The 21,621-nt window shown below is 35.7% G+C and overlaps 1 protein-coding gene across 12 annotated transcripts in view; it reads left to right on the forward strand.

The window, feature by feature from the left end:
- Positions 1 to 21,621, forward strand: part of ROBO1 (roundabout guidance receptor 1) — a 1,131,260-nt gene that overhangs the window by 629,923 nt on the left and 479,716 nt on the right. For 10 of the 12 annotated variants that reach the window (XM_021071380.1, XM_021071370.1, XM_021071378.1 and 7 more), the window contains one exon: positions 2,768 to 2,851. The exons of the other annotated variants lie outside the window; for them this stretch is intronic. In XM_021071380.1, the coding sequence (XP_020927039.1) occupies positions 2,768 to 2,851 (84 nt within the window). The remainder of the gene's footprint in view (positions 1 to 2,767; positions 2,852 to 21,621) is intronic. 12 annotated transcript variants of the gene reach the window in all.

Consider the following 21,621-nt stretch of genomic DNA (forward strand, 5'->3'; position numbering starts at 1 on the left):
AAGTCCTACAGCTTAGTGAGTCCCGGGGTTATTTCCTGTTAAAATTGTATTTTGACAGGAAGGAGAAGGAAGGAAAAAAATGAGTAAAGTTAAGAAAAATGGGATCTTTTGTTTTCTTTAGGTCTAGCTTATTAGTATTTATAGGAAGTACTAGGTAGATAAAACTTACTGTACAGACATGATAAGATTCGTTGAACCGATGCAAAGTCTGTTCTTTCCTTGGCCTAAGAAGGGGCCAGAGGGGTGATGAGTGGCAACAGGAAAGCAAATTTAGAAAGCAACTAGAATGAGTTAGATATAGGTGAAAAATCTGCCTTAACCAGAGTTAGTCATCTTGTTTCACAAATAGTGGGGAACTTCCTCATCTCTGTTTTGTTTTTTGTTTTTTGTTTTTTAATTAATATGCTCATTCTCAAGGAAGGTTTACTAACAATGGGTACACCGGCCTTCTCCCCAAAGTCTTATGATACTGCACAGACAAACTGGTTTAGTGCATGTCAGGATTTGGATGGGTTTTTAATGTATTTTTAAGAGTAATGAGTATATTCACATTAAATAAACTCTCCCATCATAAATTAAAAGTAGTATTTGCTTTGAAAAGGGGCATTTGTTACCAAAAATAAGTAGGTCTGTAAAATTAAGGGGCTGACCCTAAACACACTGTATATTTTAAAACAAGAGTGTAAGCAAGGGTGGTCCCTTAAAAGCCTTTTAATACGTTAGAACAAGCACCTTCTGTTTATCTTTCTACGTCAACCTCTTTTATTGGTTAGTCTGCCCCAGCAAGATTACTTAGTTTGTGGCAGAACATTGTGCTAATGCTGCCACAAAATACACAAAAATGCCTGTTTCCCGTTCTCTCTTTCTAATGTGATTTAAATCTCTGACCTAAACAATGTGTGCATCCAAGTCAGTTAAGAGGCTGGAGGGGCAGCCAGTGGACCGGTACCCTGCCCGACCACTACCAGAGTCGATTTCCAGGACAAACACAGCAACAGCCATTGCTGAAAAGGCAAGGATGAATGGAGTGATAATGAGTTCTTTCTTCCCTTTAGTCTGCAGAGATCTGAACCTCCGTTTCCTTCACTTTAGCCCCACTAAGGTAATTACAAAACACATGGATTGAGAAGGAAGCAAGATTGGAACAGTGTAGTTAAATGTGGGACGTAAAAAGCCACGAAGCAGACTCATGTTGGACTTTTTCATCCTCTGTTAACATTTTTGACATCACCCCTGAATAGTAGTGTCTAAGACAAAATGTGCCAACCTGGATTAAAAACTAGCAGAGACACAAAATAAATGACTCCCGTGATGTTTCTGGATGGGCATTACCTGCGTGGACTTGCTACCTCATTCATAAGTGACATACTCTCTTCCTTGGGTAAACAGCTGGGCTTCTTCACAGCTCAGACTGAGAAATCCTCTGTAGATGCTGTTTAAGGTGATAAAAAGCCTGCATTACACCACAACTTGAATGACCTCTGACTCTAGAGCATTCGATTTAGGAGCTACACACGTGGATTTTATTGTGTCTGTGTCTGCTTATCAGCAACTGAGCTCAAGACTGTGCTCCTATTTATCTAACACAAGAGATATGACACATAGAGTGATTGAGCACACGTGAAATTAGCAGTGTCACTGGGCTTCTGCATGTATTTATACTGCAAAGCAGCTTCTGGATATTGGAACCTGACTGCCGTTGAACGTAGCCTCATCTCTTAAGATTTCCACATAGGAAAGTTAATCTGCAATTTGAAAAATGTGAGAAAGCATTTCTTTTATTCAAGAAAAATAAGAATAAATGAAAGAAATACTTATCTGGATGATTGTAATCTCGACTCTCAAACAATTTGGGCTGTGTTAAAATATTGAAACCCAAATGTGCAAAGTTGTCTCATTTTACACATACATTCATTTCAGTATATTTATCTAGTCCTTTTTTAAAAAAAAAATTGAAGTATAGTTGATTTACAATGCTGTGTTAATTTCTGCTGTACAGCAAAGTGATTCCATTATACATATACATATATATATACATATATTTGTGTGTGTGTGTGTGTGTGTGTGTATAGTTCGTATTCTTTTCCATTATGGTTTATCACAGAATATTGAATGTAGTTCCCTGTGCTATACAGTAGGGCCTTATTATTTATCTCAGTCCTTTAAGTTGACAAATTGTTGCCTTTTGAAAGATGGGATGTTGCACCACTTTCTTTGCTGTTGCTCAGAAAAAGTATGACATTTTTATCATCCACCCTCTTGTCTGACAAGACCCTATTTTTCTCCACAGCCTCCCCCCCACCCATATGAGGTACAGTCCCTGGAGTCTGTAATTGGCAGGAGATGAAGCGATGATGGGGAGTGATCACAGTCAATAGCTTTGATTAACAATAAGGTAGAAAATTAGCAATGCTAGCGTTCAGCCACCCTGCCCTCTCCCTCCTCCATATGCTCCCTCAGTCCGTGCTGGCGGCCTCACAGAGGGCAGTCAGAGCCCTTCGCCAGCTTTGAAGTGCAGCAAAGGTGCAGGCAGAGCAGAGAATTAGGGAAATTAAGGAGAAGAAGTAGAAACTGTAAGCCATGATGCTGAGCCCTTCGTACAGCTTAGTGTGCCGCAGGAGGGGCGAGGAGGAAGTGTGCTCTGTGTTGTCCCTGTGTGTTTTTCTGTCACATGTGGATTTACTTGTGTCTGGACATGCTGTGATCGAAATGGCAACTACTGTTACTACTGTGACCCCATCAGCAGCTCTGGTGTTGTTTCCGACAGACCCTGAAGACCTAGAGAGGGGAAAGGACAACGGGACGCCCATCCCCACCTCTGATAACGATGACAATTCGCTGGGCTATACAGGTAGAGTGTTTCTTTCCCAAATCCTAACTGTCCATTTCTCCTAAAATACCTCCACTTCCATCAATCATCAACCACCTGTGTAAAATTATCTTTTTGATCATCCCTCCTTCCAGCTAATGACCCCAACAACTTCTTGTCCTCATTTTCCAGACTTTACATTCATTCTTCAGCTGGGAGGTAATATTGCTAAAGTAAACACTGTGGGGAAGAGAAATTTAACATGAAAATTGCATGCATTCTTGTCTGTTTTTAATGCAAAAAAAATGTCTTATCGGCCTGAAATTTTGTTATTGCTAATAGCTTTGGAAGGATCAGAGTTTCTTAGAGATTTAATATGTGAGTTGCTATCAAAAGAAATAAAAGACTATGCCTTCAAGTAATGGGCATTCAAAATTATCTGTACTTTTGCTTTCTGTTCTTGTGCCTATAGTCTTACAAACAACAGAAAGAAAACTCTTAACCAGAGTGTTGTAAATCCTAATTACCAACTTGTGTCTCATGTTTGCATGACTTATAGTTACCTGATCTAGGAAGCACTTCTTAAATAGATGCATGTATATATCAGCATAAAAGTAACGATTTAACTAATTGAATGTGTTGGAAATGATTCATATTACTAATGCTTAAGAATGATTACCCTGGAAATATGTAAATATTTTTGCAGAATTTTTAAGTATAATTATAGATATAATTGCTTGAGTTACACATCTGAGACAATTTGATTAAAACTTTAGATAAACACGAAGAATAAAATACAACAATTTTAACCCAGTGAATCAGATAATGATTGTATTTTATTATTATATAAGCTATATATTTTATTATTATATAAGCTATTATTATGTTCTTTTCATTTTTTCTTATTAGGACAATCCATAGCTTTTGCCAGGTTGTGGGCTATGGCTAGGTTGTGTATGTGCATGTGCATGTATGTGTGTGTGTGTGTGTGTGTGTGTGTGTCTATGTGTCTGTGATGAAGTAGCTGGGGTTAGAAGTAATGGAGAACTCTTCTGTATTATTGCAATCTTACAGATGGTTGTGTTAAAATGAGAATAATGCAATAGATCCATTACACCTTGGTATAAAATAATAAACTGGTACTTTAGAAGCATCCTCGCTCTCCCAAGCAATAACGGTCTCTGATATTACCCCTCATCTAAAAAATTCAGGGTTTGGAACATGTGGAATAAGTATAAAAATTAGTACCACTATTATAAAAAGCATTAATACTTATTACAATTATTTAATCATAAATAACTCATTCTCCTTTTCCTCCTGTCTTTCAACATAAGAACTGAGATTAAAGGACCAACAAATCAAAGCCCATTGGTGGTGAGGTGGTAAGGGAGTTGGTATGTTACTTTTCCAGGAACTTAGCTAGGACAAGAGTTGTAAATGTCATTTCTTAACACTGTAAATGCAGAGGAAGTGCACATTTATGAAAGGAGGACTCCGACGTAGTGTTCTTTCTCAGGGGTGTCCTCATTTGCCGGTGCATCTTAGTTCAACTCCCTTGTGCTCACCCAGTCTAAACAACTGCATTGTTTAGGTGCACTAATAGCGTTTGCTCTTTGTCTTTCATGGATTTCTTGGAAATTATATATAACAAATGCATAAAGCATGTTGGATTGTGGAATTAAGGGAACTTAAATAACAGTGCATTTAGAACTATATGTAGCATTTTAAAAAATGTTTTATCCTATGCCTTTTTCTCCATCAGGCTAATCCGTAGTCAGATTTCTATCAAACATATTAGATGAATTAACATTAGGGGATAGTAAACTTAAAATATTTATATTCTACAAGAGATCTAATTAAAACACACAATGAATGCAAAGTGACTGGAAAAATAGTCTTCTGAATAATATTATTCCTGAGAAATAACTGTTTAGAACACACTTGTACCAAAGGAAGTTTATTCTGTATATTTATTTCAGTAAATTCTTAATTATTCAGGAACTTCTCTTCTACTCTATGAATTAAACATGCTATTTGTGTCTCTTTTACTTGCATATCGACCATGTCTTTGCTCATTAAAACTTCCACTGGAAGCGACAGAAATTAAATAGGCAAAAAAAAACCTTTTTTGTCTGCTTAATAATAATTATTAAGATTTCAATTGGCTCTAAAGTTGATGTATACACACAAAGTATTAAATGAAACTACCAATGTATTTCTTTCTGTGTGTGTGCCTGTGTGTGGGTGTGTGCTGTGTGTGTGTCTATGTGTGTGAATTCCCTTTTTTATGACCATAATATAACTGAGTTTATATTATCTTTATCTTTTATAAGAGGTAATTCAGGTCAGAGGTAAATGGCCTATCTGTGCAGGGACACTTTTACATATTTAGCATAAATTGTCTATTGTATGTCTGGAGTTTAGTAACTCTGGATATGGCAGCAAGAACATTTTTAGATATAAAATACAAATATTAAGCCACTTAGAGAATATATAAAACAGTAGCCAAGTAAATCATTGACATAAGTTAGCAGCAAGATAAATTTCCATGAAAATTAACAAGTAAATATATCAGGTATTGACTGTGGTATTTTTTGCACAGTATCTCAGAATGACTGTGCAAATCACGTATACTGGTATACGAAGTGCTTATTCTTTAGTACATGTTGCTTCACTTCATTTAGCTGACATGTAGGATTTTTCTTCCTCCCCCTAACATTCATACTTTCATAAACTTGAAGAAGCTTCTCAGAGGAAGCCATACAGTTCTGGAAAACATATTTTGGGGAACACGAAACAGTCCCAGAAAAGATCACCAGGTCACTAAAATTTACATTCATACCCTCTCCCCAATTCTCCCTTTTTCTTCCACTGCAAAGAGTACAATTTCCACGCAAGCTAATTTGTCACTACAACATCTGCTCCATTATTCAAACCATTTGGGACCATCACTCTCAAATTGACCCATCAAACCCGAATCCATGGACCTCACATCATAGACATGAATTTATTTTTTTTTATGAATTATCTAGTCAACAAATGATAATCTATTGTTAATAGTATTGTTAATCATGTGCTATGCTTACCTACATCATATAAGGAATTTAGTTGAGAGGCCCAAGAAAATAGAGTAATAGAGAGTTTAGGGGAGAAACATAAGTTGATTAATTTTCTCCTTGCCATCTCCAGAAAAAATACTATAAGGTCATGTAAGGTTTGAAAATATTTCAGTCTCTCTCCTACTAATCAATGAATACAGAACAATATTCTAAAGTAGCACAGCAGTGTGTTATTAGAGTGGACTTGTACATTATTTACAGAGAAGTAGAGCATTGCCTGTTTAACCAAGCCTATCGTAAATACTTGGTATTATTCAACAGTTCAAAGTACATAAGTTTGTTGCCAGAACAAATAAGATGGGATTGCAGATCAGCACTTTGTGGGGTTAGACACACATCCCCAAAATGTTGAATATGTAATGATCAATTATTTTTTAAAGGCACTTCTGAAAAGAATACATTGTTTATTGACTTCTGGAAGTACATATGGTATTTTACAAATATGAAAAAATTAAGTAATACGTCTAAGAATATTTACTTGTCAGAAATATACACAGAATTCATGTACAGCTTTAGTGAATGACTCAAAATTCAGAGACAAGTTTATTGACAGGTAAAAATTCAGGGAATAAATAAAAGCTAATGACATCATAGTAACATGCTCATCTTTTCAGAAAGCAGTAGTTATTAATTAGAAAAGAAATTCCATGGTTTTTGAGTACCAAAAAGAGTCTGTAAACTTGATAGGCAATGTATAAAATACGTCTCTTTCCCCCATTTCTACATACTAAAAATGAGCAAATGTCCCCTATCTCCATAGGTCTGTTTTAAGAATTTGCTTCTGATATTTACAGTTAGCATATTGGAAGAAAAGCTAATTGCAAATTTGAAAATCTTAAAACTGAATAGTTATCAGAGTTATGTCAGTGTCAATTTAAGTAAAAAATCTAGCCACAGAACATCAGAAACGCCAGAGTAATTTCAAATGAAGATAATGGAGTCTTCTATAAACCAACACTACCTTCAAATAAAGTTTGATGATAATTCTGTTTAGTAGGAAACAAAATGTATACTCTCTTGTTTTAGAAAACCCTTGACAAATTAGTATGTTTTCAATATGCACACAAATAATATTCCCCAAACCATTACCTGTTGGAATGTCAACAGGTGATTCTTAATTGATGGTGACAATTGATGTTTCTATCACTCTACATTCCTAACAGAATAACTTCATTATTAAAATCAAACAGACACTTCATTGTGGCTTATGCAGTTTTTAAAAATTTATGTATTGGTACTAATAAATAGCATTTATTATCACTTCATGTATACAATGATTTTTTTTCTTTTAATGACTTTTTTTTCCATTATAGCTGATTTGCAGTGTTCTGTCAGTTTTCTACTGTACAGCAGGGTGACCCAGTCACACATACATATACACACATACATATTGCGATGATGTTTTTAAGCACTTTATATGTAGTAACTCATTTAATCCTCATTAACAACCCTCTCAGAAAGATGCTGTTATTAATAGCAGTAGTGCCTTATGTCTGCTACAATATTTTAGGAGAGAAATAGTCCAAAATTAATCACACATTTCCAACATCACAGAGGTTGTGAGAAGTTGTTATGACTATAAGCGACATTTGAGTTTGTAGTCAGAAATTAAACAGATTAGACATATTCTTTCTATACAACAGCAACCATGATAATAACCAATATTTTAGATCTTTGCATATTCTCATCCTAGATTCATTATTATCAGAGTAATCAATGCACATATTTTTAAATCAAATAAGACAAAAGCTCTAAACACAAAAAAAAGTAGATCCCTACTCCACCTCCCTATTCTTAAACCCCCCTCCCTTGAACGACCTTAAACATCTTATTCTTTCAGATGTTTCTTCTGATAATTTCCTTTATATTTTTATATAAATTGCATCCACAACAATTCTTGGCTTGTCAGTTTTATACACTATCTAGTGAATCTTTCTTTTTTCCTATTCTGCTATTATCACATTTTTTGTTAAATTAATAGAGTTTACATTGATAAGGTTAAGCAAGTTGTCCCTGCATGAGTCTACTGCAGAGCCAAGTAGAATACTACAGAGCCAAATAGAATATTAAAATTTCATTGCCTTCTTTGTACAAGATCGTTCATTTCCTGCAGTTAGTAATTACATTTTTAACTTCCTAATTGCTTAATCCTATCCAATATTCCATTGATCTGAGGTTTTTCCAGACATCTCTTTCATAAAACCCTGCATGTTTTTGTCCAGAACTGAATGACTTCTCTAGACCTGGGACTTTCTTTCATCACTCTTTTATGTTGGTTCTCTTATATTCTACATCTCATTTCTTCCACTTTTCCTATTTTACCTCTTTTTAACAGAAGCCTGGTCTCCAGAAAGCATATCATCATAAAACTTTTAAAACATCAAAACCAAAATGTTACTGTAATATACTTTGTGGTGGCTTGTCCATGTTTGCTTGCTTCTTTATTTACCGTGGCTATGCTGGATACTGCATGGGCCCTTGCAAACTGGAGAATCACTTGTTTCCATTATGGAAATTTTCTTAAATAATTTTTGGTATTGTACCATGTTCGTATTCCCTGCTCTCCTTTGAAATTTCTGTTAGTGAGATAGTGGACCTCTTAGATGGATTCATTAAGTCTTTTGTCCTTTCTTTCCCATTTGCTAACTCTGTTGTTTTCTCTCCCACTTTCTAAGAAACATCTTTGTATTTATGGTCTACCAATGCTTTTAGCAGATTTTTTTTTGTTTATTTTATGCTAAATTTCTGAGAGCACCTCCTTATTCTCTGATGTCTAAAGAGCTTCCATAGTCAAGATTTCAAGGTAATTTTAGTGACTCGAGTCATCTGCTTTTTCTACTAAACCTCTGAGTCTTCCAATATATAGTTAAAGTATTAGAAGTTTGCTCAAAACTCATCAGTTTAGAGGTGAGAAAACAGAGACCCTTTAAGTTGTTATGATTGAACTAAAATAGCATAGATATTTAGCAATGAAGATTTAACTAAAATCGGAGTTCCTGTCATGGCTCAGCAGTAACAAATCTGACTAGCATCCATGAAGACGCAGGATCTATCCCTGGCCTTCCTCAGTGGGTTAAGGATCCGGCTTTGCCTGAGCTGTAGTGTAGGTTGCAGACTCTGCTCAGATCCTGCGTTGCTGTGCCTGTGGCGTAGGTCAGCAGCTACAGCACCAATTTGATCCCTAGCCTGAGAACCTCCATATGCCACAGGTGCAGCCCTAATAAGCAAGAAAAAAAGATTTAACTAAAATCATGTATCAAATCTGATTTTCAGTGTTTTTATATTTGGCTTTAGAAAATAACATACTAATTTATAAGTTTATATAAAATGCCTATCCTGCTCTTTGTGATGGATGATCATGTATTCATTTATTTACATAAAATTCACGTATTCAAGTGCCTACCCTGGGGAGATCATTATACTAAGGACATGAGGTATTTAAGATTTAAATTCTGAAGTTCCTGTTGTGGCTCAGCGGTTAATGAACCGGACTAGTATCCATGAGTACACAGGTTCGATCTCTGGCCTCATTCAGTGGGTTAAGGATCCAGCATTGCTGTGGTGTAGGTCATGGACGTGGCTCGGATCCTACATTGCTGTGGCTGCGGTGTTGGCCAGCAGCTGTAGCTCCAATTTGACTCCTAGCCTGGGAACTTGCATATGCCGCAGATGCACACCTAAAAAGACAAAAGACAAAAAAAAAAAAAAAAAGATTTAAATTCTGTTAAGATCAGTACCAGGCATGACTCTTCTTTGGATCATCCTTTCTGATGGCCTCTTCATCAACTTGTCTCCTTGCAACTTGTGCATCATAAATCTGTATGTTATAGGGAGTAAATAATTAACATTTACTCAGAGGATATATTAAACTATCTCTACTTTCTACTGACCCTTATTGAGAATAAAATCATGATGTATCAATTTGGCTTATGTCTTTCAATAGTTAAGGGAAAGAGACACATTTTTCCAGATTTATAAATCTGGAAAAATGTGTGGTTTGAGCGACCTCAATTATTAGTCAGTTCTGCCAATTTTCTGAAAATATGAAAAGGAAGCAAATGAGACAGAAGATTGGGATAATGGGCTACATTTATGTATACTTCTCCCAAATTCTTTTTGAATTAAGAGAAAAAGAAAAAATGGTTTAATTGCCATAATTATTGACAATAGGGAGTAGACATGCCTAATTCTACCTTCTTGAAGTTTAAGGGACATGGGACATGGCAGCTTCAAGTGGATTTGAGCATTAAAAAGTAAGTTGAAGTCTAACAATATTGGTATTATATGAAAGAAGATTTCAAAGTGTCTATTTGAATTATTTTTAAAAAAGCAAATTTTGTATTGTCCTCACATCCTTTGTTGTTTTGTGTTTATTTGTTTGGGTTTTTTGCTTTTTAGGGCTGCAATGGCAGCATATGGAGGTTCCCAGAATAGGGGTCAAATTGGAGCTGCAGCCACTGGCCTACACCGTAGCCACAGCAACTTGGCATCCGAGCTGTGTCTTCAACCTACTCCACAGTTCACAGCAATGCCAGATCCCCAGCCTACTTAGCAAGGCCAAGGATCAAACATGCATCCTCATGGATACTAGTCAGATTCATTTCTACTCTGCCCCAGCAGGAACTCCTGTCCTCACATTTTCACAGTAATCATAATTCTAGAGTTTTTCATAAACATTTTGGAGATTTAAATCATTCTAAAATGGTGTTGACTAAGGCTTTGACTGTTATACTTAGTATTTGATAATATTTTCTTTCTTTTTTTTTTTTTTTTGTCTTTATGCTATTTCTTGGGCCGCTCCCGCGGCATATGGAGGTTTCCAGGCTAGGGGTCGAATCAGAGCTGTAGCCACCGGCCCACGCCAGAGCCACAGCAACGTGGGATCCGAGCTGCGTCTGCAACCTACACCACAGCTCAGGGCAATGCCGGATCGTTAACCCACTGAGCAACGGCAGGGACCAAACCCGCAACCTCATGGTTCCTATCGGATTCATTAACCACTGCGCCACGACGGGAACACCTTGATAATATTTTCAATCTGGAAAACTTTGCAGCTAAACATTGAGTTTTTATGGTGGGGAGGAAAGAGTACAGTGTCTGAGATTCTATAAAATGGCAAAACCTTGATTTTAATAGGAAAACTTCTTTGAATTTTATTTTCTTCAGTTAGATGTTTCAGTGGAGAAAGTACTTTTCATGAGCAGTTTTGATTTTAATTTTTGAAAGGGTGTTTTTGATTTTTAAAATATATCTCAAAGTGACAAATTTTAGAGATAGACAATTAGACATACTCAGAAGTATAAACTATTCAGGCCCTCTTGATGTATGAATGACATCCTTAAAACAGAGCACTTATACACATGAGGGATTCAGAGTAGGAATTTCTAAAGAAGTTTAACCAGTTTTTAAGAAATAAATAATTCTTGTATCAACTACAGTAAAATGAATTCCCTAATTATCTTGATAATTCAGCAAGAATCTTCACTTTACCCAGCAATTTATACAAAATCATTAATATTTTAGCTTGACCATCACTTTGACTACAGAGTCATAACTTTGGAAATAACCTTGTAAGCCCCTCCCAGGCTCAAATCCTGAGCTGAACGTGCCAATAGCGTGACGATCAGCTTCCAGCCAGGAACTGTCAGCACACAGTCATAAGTAGGGTCTCATCCCCATTCTGCTTTAGATCCTTGCTTAAGGTCCTGTGCAAATCATTCCCCACCTTTTTTGTTTTAGCTTTTCCGTTTCAAAAAACAGTGATAATTTTTGGTGGTTAACAGTTTTTTTGAAACTTAAAAGAAAATTGGCTTATCTTCTTAATCTCTAATTTTTCAAGAGAATTTTAAGCAACGATCTTTTTCTTTTCCTTCAGTAGAGAAGAAATGTTTGTATTAATACTCTAGAAAGGAGTTCCTGTGTATTTATTTCGTTTTCCCTGGCTAAGGAGCCAGTAGCATTTATTTAAACCAGTGGGAACACTAGGTAAAATTGGATTTGTACATTTGTATAGAAAAATATAACTTTGTAATACATTTGGGTTGTAGAATTCTTTTGTAGTATGTTAGTGATATTGAAGAGTTTCTTACTAATGTTTTGACATGCCGTTAGAACCTTCTAACTTTATGTAAGTAGGTTATGTGCTACATAACATATTGTAAGGAGAGGTTTTCTGCATCTGAAATAGTTAGCATTGGAATTTGCTTTCCACACATATGCTGTAATCTCTAATATGTTTTTTTCCTCGACGATGCTGTCAGATAAAGGGTGATGTGGCTGAATGCGCCATCTCAGTCTTAGTTTTATAATGTGTTTTGGAGAGGGCTGTTTTCTGAATTTTACAGCATTTAGAAATGCTTGTGTTAATGCTTTAGAAAGGGGTTCCTGTGTATGTATTTAGTTTTCCCTGGCTAAGAAGCCAGATGCATTTATTTAAGCCAGTGGGAAACTATTGAATCAACTGAAGGTTGATACTGCAGCTATGGGTACTACAATAAGTTATGCATATATGTATTAGACTTTACATGTTACAGAGGCTCTGTTCAACACAGTCATTCAGATTCCAGAGGCTAACAGAGATGCCATCTTAACACAGGTTTCCATGATTACAGCAGAAAGAACAATCATGAACTGGCTTTAAAAGCTTCTGCACAGAAGTAACTTCTGCTCTCTATTTATTCAAATAAAGTCACATGAACACACCCAATTTCAAAAGAGTAGGGACATACAATCCCATCATGGCACTTGGAGGAGAAAAAACCAGAAACACTTGGTGAATAATACTAATCACTACTGAACTAGCAATGCAAGAAAGAAGACCTTAGCTGTTGGTTCATAATATATACTCCTTTATGATATAAGAAATCTAATTTTATAATGCATACCGATGATCCATAATTGAATATACTGAACATTCCATTGGTCATTCCACTGTTATTGAAGCCTACAGTCAGTCCTTCCCTTTAATTCATTGCTAAAAGATAATTTCTTTGTTCAGAAGCTGTGTTATGCACGATTACTTGATATAGAACAAAACACAGAATAAATGCATGGATGGTAGGTCTGGCAGAACATGCTATTAAAAAAAAGAGAGCGAGAAAGAGACAATTCATTCATAGAACATCTATTCCAGTGAGGACTTATCACTTCCACTCTCCCATGATGAAAGCTGTTGTCTGGGTGGACCGTGTATCCTATTGCATAATATTGATTGTTCAGCATTACTCTGTGCTATGGGCAGACTGGGCCTTCAGCAGTATTGGTGGCCATCCAGTTGTATTGTGTGTAAGACTAAGTCTTTAAGCCCATGTATTACCTCCCTCCCTGCTACATTCATCACATTGTCCATGGACCAACTGTGCAAGCAGTGAGACTGTGGAGAAAGAAACCAAATGGCAGGTCAACATTCCCACCTGTTTACTAGAAGCCTCTCTTGGAACACATGTTCCTTTGCAAGTGTTTTCCCAGGACACTGATAGCCTCAATTCTGAATTTATTTCAAAGGGTCCATCTCATACCTTTTGCTCTGATTTTCAGCACATCCTTCATACTTCCCCTTCATATACCCCAAACATTCATCAAACCCTTTAGCTATTATCCTGAATCAATCTAGGTCCATACACTCTTGTCATCTTTTATTACAGGTAAAGTGGACAATTAGTTGGACTACTCAAAGTTCTTCCCACAATAAGGACCTAATTTTCCTTCTTTTCATGATATTCTTATAAGGGCTAAAATGCAGAAGCAAGCCACCTCAAACCAACACCAATATATCATACAGAACTGAATGTTTATCAGGCTTACTTTTTTCCCCCTGTCAATTAATTATGAGAAACACTGCAGGTAGCCGTATGTAAGGATTGAAGGAGAGGTGGCAGTGTGGCAAGGACAGATTCATTATGAATGGAAGCTATCGGCACATGCAATATTTTTGTACTTTCAACATTTTGTAATTTTTTTTCAACATTTTGTACTTTTGAGCCTATTCTTGTTGTGCCTATGATAATTCCACTTGATAATAGTATGCTGCTGTATGTATGCAACTGTATGATTTAGAGGATCAAACATCACCCTGTTCATGGCAGTTGCATGATTTGGGGAAGAATTTAGGTTCCTTTGATCAGAATTGAATCACTCTGAGGCACCAGTTGCAAGACAGAAGCCAGACTTCAAAAGGAGATTTTTTTAAAGAGGTCATTTCTTTCCCCTAAAAACCCAATGTGCTCTATGCTGTGATTCTACTGTCAGAACTTGCCATAAGCACCATATATCCTATCACTTCACAATGGATATTCTCAGTCATGTAGCCCAAATAGTAAAGCTGCTTTGCACAGCAAGCTGGATCAGTAAGACACCCTTCTCATGCTTTGGGTCACACTCAAACATGATAGCATTATGGACAATTGATAAATAAGAAGAAAAAGTTCACTCAAACGTGGTATAAGGATTTCCTACCATGGCTCAGTGGTTAAACGAACCCAAGTAGTATCCATGAGGATGCGGGTTTGGTCCCTGGCCTCGCTCAGTTAAGGATCCAGCGTTGCTGAGAGCTGTGGTATAGGTTGCAGACACGGCTCGGATCCCGAGAGAATGCTTTTGGAGGATGCAGCGGCTCCTCTCTTGAGCATTGTACCAAATACCTTGTGGATGGGATTGTCTTATGGGCTCTTTCAGAAGACAGAATTAGAGGATGGGTAAGTATGTCACAAATGATAAATCCTTCTGTGTCAGCACTGCCCAATAAAAATAGAAATGCATGCCGCAGATGCAAGCCACATGCGTATTTTCAACTATTCTAAAAGCCATGTTTTAAAACACAGTGAGAGGAAATAACCAAAATTGTTTGTCAAATTACATTTTGTTTAACCCAATATAGACAATATATTATTATTTCAATATGTAATCCATTTAAAAATTATCATTAAGATAGTTTACATTTTTTGCACTATTTTACACTTAAAGAACATCTTGATTTGGACCAGCCACATGTCAAGCACTTGATAGCCACATGAATTCCTCCCTCCCCATTATGCCAAAGAATTTCAGGCATTTAACTTTATTTACTAAACACATCATTTGAGTCTATGTTTCAGTCAATACCAAGCACATAGCTAGAACCACTTTAGCAGCTCAAACTAGCCCTTTGATTCCAGAATCTCTGTTAAATCTAATCATATTAATAACTGCAGCCACCTTAAAATTATTTCCCTTCTTTCCTGGTCTAGCACATTTAGAATCATATCCCATAGATATTCTCCTGGATTCTGTTGGTGTAAATGAGCAAAATCTAGTAAGCCTTCTTTTCCTGGATTAGGGACTATAGCTGGAACATGTTGGAAACTGAATCAGGTCTTTGCTCTGGAAGTTATTACGAGCAGTAGAGAGTGTGGGGTGAATGAATGGCTTTAACAAGATAACTGTTTCAAGGACTCCAAGGACTCCAACGAGGGCAGATCCAGCTTCATCCATGCGAAGAAATGGCTCTTCCTGCTGGCAAGGGAGGATCAGTGGAATTTGGGGGATTTGGAATGCTCAAGTTTATCTGAAATCACCTACGTAATCTTATGCTAGTTTTCAAGTTCCTGAACTTTCAAGTCAATGTTCTCAATTTTCACACAGGAAGCCCCAGTCCAGCAATACTGAGTCAGAACTTCAGCCTCAATAACCCTGGGGCTTTGAGTCACAAGGTATTCGCTGTGCCCCTCTTTGTGCCTCGAAGCAAGAATTTAAAAGCTGAGTATATCACTTCCCTAAAGGATTCTCACAGTCAAAAGAAGGCAGCCCACCCACAAAGTCCTCGTGTTCTTTAGGAACATAACAACATAACAACAGCCTATCTCGCAGGAACAGTCCATCAAAGCCTTGCCTCAGTGGACATTTCTTTAGAAGTGACATCATGGTATTGTTTTGTCACTTTATACTACAAACAGCCAGTCTCATTTCCTTTTTTTTTTTCTGATTTTCTATTTTAATTAAGATCTCATTGACAGATAACCATAATATAATGTTATGAAATATGTTTCAGGTGTACAATAAAATGATTGGATATGGGTACATTTTGCAAAATAATTACCGCAATTATTCTAGTTAACATCCATCACCATAGGTAGTTACAATTTTTTTTCTTATGATGAGAACTTTTTAAAATCTACCCTAGAGGTTTATTTTCTGATTCTATTCCAATTTCACTCACTTCTTATCAAGCAGGTGATTTAACAAACCCCAGATTTTCATTCTGGGGGTCCTGGGGCTAACAGCTAGTGTCTGCACAGTGACACTAGCAAAAACTAACAAAGGTTTTGGAAGGAGTTAGTAGAGTTGAAGGAACCAGAAATTTCTCTAGGTGTTTTAGTAAGAAGGGGATTTAATACAGGCAGTTAGGTGCTCATGAAATCATTGGGAGAAGAGAAGCTAGACTTCGGAAATAACGTACCCAAGAATAATTTACCCATAGGATAAATCAGCTCAAGAAGTCTATCAGAGGAGCTATGTCTCCCTTAATCAAAAAATGAGATATCAAGAGAACTTAGAGGTGAAAATTCATTTCAACATAGAGGTGAAAATTCTTTCCATGTGGCTTCCAAGTCTGTCAATGAACTTATTTCTGAAAGTATAAAATACACCTAATTCACATTCACTGTAATAACTCACATCTAGTGGACACATAGCACTGTTTATCTGGCATTATCTCATGTAATCCTCATGGCAGCTTGACAGAGTTCATTGTCTCTATTTTGTACCTAAGGAAACTGAGTCAGAGACAGATTCAAGCAGTTTTTCCTGATTTGCCACAACTCTCAAATTCAAAGAATCTAGCATCTATTTCTCATTTGCTTCCCATACCAAGGTAGAGGTTATCTGTAGTAAGCTTCATGTATTATTAATAACTGCAAAGTCAGCATGTATAAGCTTTCAAATTACCACAGTTATCCAATTAACCCATGGTTACTTATGTAGCCTTTAGTGCTTCTTTTCAGGAGAAGGCTAATGAATTTTGGGATAAATAATTATACAAGTGGGAAACAAAGGTCATTGAAAAAAAAATAGAACACTTCATAATAACTGTTATATAAAGGGCCCTTTACTCCCCTCAAATCAATTGTAAAGATGGAAGTCTTGGCAGAGGCCTAGTCGATTTTAATTCTAGAGCTATTTGGTTGCTTCCAATAAAATTTTTGAAAATGAATAATAATGATATATCAATTTTTTAAGTGTAACACTTTAATTATACAGATGAAATAAGAGAATCGTATGTATAAATTCATGAAGTGATTTACATCAAATTCAAAATGCCAGTTATTCCTGGGGAAATGAGAAGTAAGAAAGGAAAGGGATACAGCAATAGCAATATCTGTAAATTTTAGTTTTGTAGATTAGAAAGAGAATGTAATCCAAATGGGGCAAAAATTTAATGAGTGTTTATGCAAAGTGTAAATGAATATCTATTATATTTGTATAATTTTCTACATGTGTGATAAATTTCATAATTTGAGATTTGAAGAGTTTAAGAAATTGATCATTTTTAAGAATTATTGGGGTTCTCTCAGATTCCCTTGTAATACTGCATACTCTGTCATGTTTTATGCTAACATCTGCATTTTGGAAATGATATATAATAAAACTTCGAAAAAATACCCTAAATTGACACAGCTATGTTAAAATAAAGCCAAAAGAAAGAAGAAAAGAACTTTACCAAAGACTTAAGTCTCATAAAATATGCTTTTGATATGTTGGGATTTTAATATTCATTCAGGTCAGACATGACCTCAGTTTTTAAAGATCTAATCCAGAAACAAATGCCTGAAACAGATTTTTCTGTCTTAAAAAAATGAAAGAGACACTACAATGTAGGTTAACATCAAGGACATGAAGAGCTATATAAACTATTGTTATTCAATTTATGCTTTAAATATATATATATATATATATATATATACACATGTATATTATGGGTCAATATGTTTGTTCGTTTTCCTTTTTCAAATGCAATTTAGGTGTTTTCAACTTAAAAAGGACCAGTGGAGACACACAAAGTTCTTTTACAAAGGACTGTACAGAACTAAATTACCCATTTCTAGGGAGTTCCAGTTGTTGCTCAATGGAAATGAATCTGACTAGTATCCATAAGGACCCAGGTTCGATCCATGGCCTTGCTCAGTGGATTATGGATCCATTGTTGCCATGAGCCAGGGTGTAGGTCACAGACACGGCTCGGATCCCACATTGCTGTGGCTGTGGTATAGGCTGGCAGCTACAGCTCCAGTTTGGCCCCTAGCCTGGGAACCTTCATATGTTGCAGGTGTAGCCCAAAGAAGAAAAAAAAAATTTTACCATTTCTGGAATAGGAATTTGCTACAGAAATCCTCATTAGTGCAAATGTCCTAAAAAGAATTAGTCGGACTATTCACTCTAATTTAACTAAGACATTACTCTGAACTAACCAAAGACAGGACACCCCTACCTAACACAGCCTTTAATGCACATATAGTTCCTTTTAGTTTTAACCTATCTTTCATCTATTTCTATCTTAAATTTCCATTGACAACAGTTGTTGTGCAAGGAGGAAAAATTGTATAAGGAGAAATTCAGAATACTCAATAATTAATAATTATCATTTTCTTTAAAGTAAAAATTAGATCAAGAGAATCTTCTGGAAACAAATTATGTTATTACCATTTTATTGTAATCTAATTGATTTCTCTAGAACGTAATTCAAAATGAAGTATTAGAATAAATGTATTGACTCGTAAAAGTAGTTGAATGGACACTAGGATTTTGTTATTGATGTTTGTAAGTGACTATATAGATGAGTAAGGGAAATGCTGAGAAAAAGTTAAATAAGGCTACTTTCAATTATAGAAGTCCATTTTTTAGGAGTTCCCGTCGTGGCCCAGTGGAAACGAATCCCACTAGGAACCATGAGGTTGTGGGTTTGATCCCTGGCCTCAATCAGTGGGTTAAGGATCTGGCATTGCCATGAGCTGTGGCGTAGTATACAGACGAGGCTCAGATCTGGCGTTGCTGTGGCTGAGGTGTAGGCCAGCGGCTGTAGCTCTGATTAGACCCTTAGCCTGGGAACCTCCATGTGCCATGGGTGCGGCTCTAAAAAAACAAAAGACAAAAAAAAAAAAAGAAGTCCATTTTTTAAAACTCAAATAGCTGTAACTATACCATTACTTCTGCTGCCATATATTAGAGTATATTCTATGCAACAAAGAAGAAAAAGTTGATACAAATAATTGCTTTTATCATTCATACTAAATTCACTTAAAGTTGCTTGCAAGCAACTGTCAGAATCGACCAATTCATCTAAAATCAAAGTTTTATAAATTATTTAGAACATGAAATAAAATGCATATGATGCATTTTTGGTATTGAACTCACATCCTGACGTATAGTAAATATTATTTGATAGTAATAGTTTACATTGCCTTTTATATTACCTCTACTCCATTATAACTAAAACAATTTGGTTTTTGTCAAGTTCAAGGGAAAATTTTATTTCTTGAATTTAAAATTGCTTTCATACTTCATGTCAGCCAAATGATAACTTTATTTTTTTATTTATTTTTGTTCTTTTTTTTTTTTTTTTTTTTTTTTTTTTGTAGGGCCTCACCTGAGCTATATATATGTAAGTTCCCAGGCTCAGGGTCAAATTGGAGCTACAGCTGCTGGCCTACACTACTGCAACGTGGGATCCAAGCCGCATCTGCGACCTGCACCATAGCTCATGGCACAATACTGGATCCTTAACCCACTGAATGAGTGCAGGGATCAAACTTACGTCCTCATGGATGCTAGTCAGATTCATTTCTGCTGAGCCATGAACGGAACTCTAAATGATAATTTTAAAAAGAGAGAATGTTTAAAACTCAGAGTGCTACAAATGTGTCAATTAATAAGCTTCATTTAAACAACCCAAGAGTATCAGCCAATTTCTAGAAATTACTTATATTGAAGGTTTTAGTGATTACATAAGTAATATGCTCCCAATACAGGCAATTTAGAAAATAAAGAGAAGCACAAAGTAAAAATAACATCATAGACAGAATGCAAGCAGTTCTCATTATCCATCTATAATCAGAGTAAAGTCCACACACGAACAAGAACATACACAAAAGGCAAGTGCACATTTCATTAACATTGTAACTAGGACTTTTTAAAAATAAACCACAACTTAGAAAAAGTAATTTATGTCATGTTCAATAAAATGTGTTCTATGTTTGCAAGTCTGCCCTAACTTGGATAATGAATCAAGCAAGCATCAAATCTAACACACATTTTCTCCGATAAATATTGTGTTATGGAAAGACCCAAAACTCCATCACTTCACATTTTTTTACCAGAATTATCTTATTCTTTGTGTAGAACCCATCATGTCATTCTTAACGGATTTTCTCATTCCCAATCTTCAGCTGGTCTAACTCTGAAAAATCTCATCTGTCAATATTTTTTCTGCAATATAAGCAGTTCTCCAACAATGCTTTCATGGAAATCTCTTCTTTTGTGAGATCCTGTATCTATGGTAAGATTTACAATTTTACCTTACAAATGATCTGTGTTGTGTTTGCTTCGGATTATTGGATTAGCTGAGACTGATCTCCAGAGACTGACTGAAAGAGTTGGGGTAGGTGCTAGGTGCAAGTGGGAAGGAGATTTGAGGAGACTGCATTTATAATCGATGACTTTGATCATAACTACTTTCTCTTATAACACAATTCACTTTCCTATGCAACTTTAGTACTTTGGGACTCATATAATCAATGTCAGGGAAATAAGTACTTGTTATTCATCATTCTGTCCTTTGCTGTATACGTATTATAGCATATTGTGCGTTTTTAAAATCCATGCAAACTGTTTGTAAGCTAATTTTTTCTACCTTAAGTATCATGAAAGTTTTAATAATGTATTTTATCACTCACATGAGTTCTTGCTCAGAAGTAGTCTAATTACAATTGAATGTGGATTTAAGATTTAGCACTTGCTAAAGAGTTTAGATCCTCACAAAAATAATTCATTCTCAAGATAATGAATGCACTAAACACAGTCATTTGTTGATTCATAATCATACAATACATGAGTAAAATGCTTGTGATACCTAGCTCTTTCTGTAGTTCAGAGTCTGTTCCAGATGATCAAAATAGAACTATTTGTCTTATTGGCTCAGGCAATGTTAGTGTACTGAAAGAAAAACTATTTGAAGCAATTCAGGTTCATTAAAAATGTTGCTAATTTAATGAAACCCTAAGAATGTGACATCGTGATAATAAAAATGAGCTGCACTAGTAGATTCTAATAAAAAATATACAGCTTTATGTTTCCCAGAGGGAGCTCATAAATGGTAAGTACGGTAAATCTCTGATTTATAGCCTCTTAACTAGCAAAACAAAGATAATATCTTTTCCTTCACATGGCAAGTTCTTTTTTTTTTTTAAAGGAGACTATTTGCTTTTTTTTAAAAAAAGAAATAATTGTTAGAATAGACTTTTTTTTTCAACTTGTTAAATTGCTTTAATATTAAGCAAGATATCCAGCTATGTGAATGGCAAGTCTGTTACCACAGTTCAATTTACAAGTTTTTTTCCAGGAGAACTAAGGACTTGCCATTATATATTACCTAACTTCAGATTTAACAGAAACAAAACAAGTAGGAATTAGAATCCAAACTGAAACTTCTAGAGACTCTCGGAAATT

The sequence above is a fragment of the Sus scrofa genome, chromosome 13 (genome assembly GCF_000003025.6).
Source record: "Sus scrofa isolate TJ Tabasco breed Duroc chromosome 13, Sscrofa11.1, whole genome shotgun sequence".
Lineage (NCBI taxonomy): Eukaryota > Metazoa > Chordata > Mammalia > Artiodactyla > Suidae > Sus > Sus scrofa.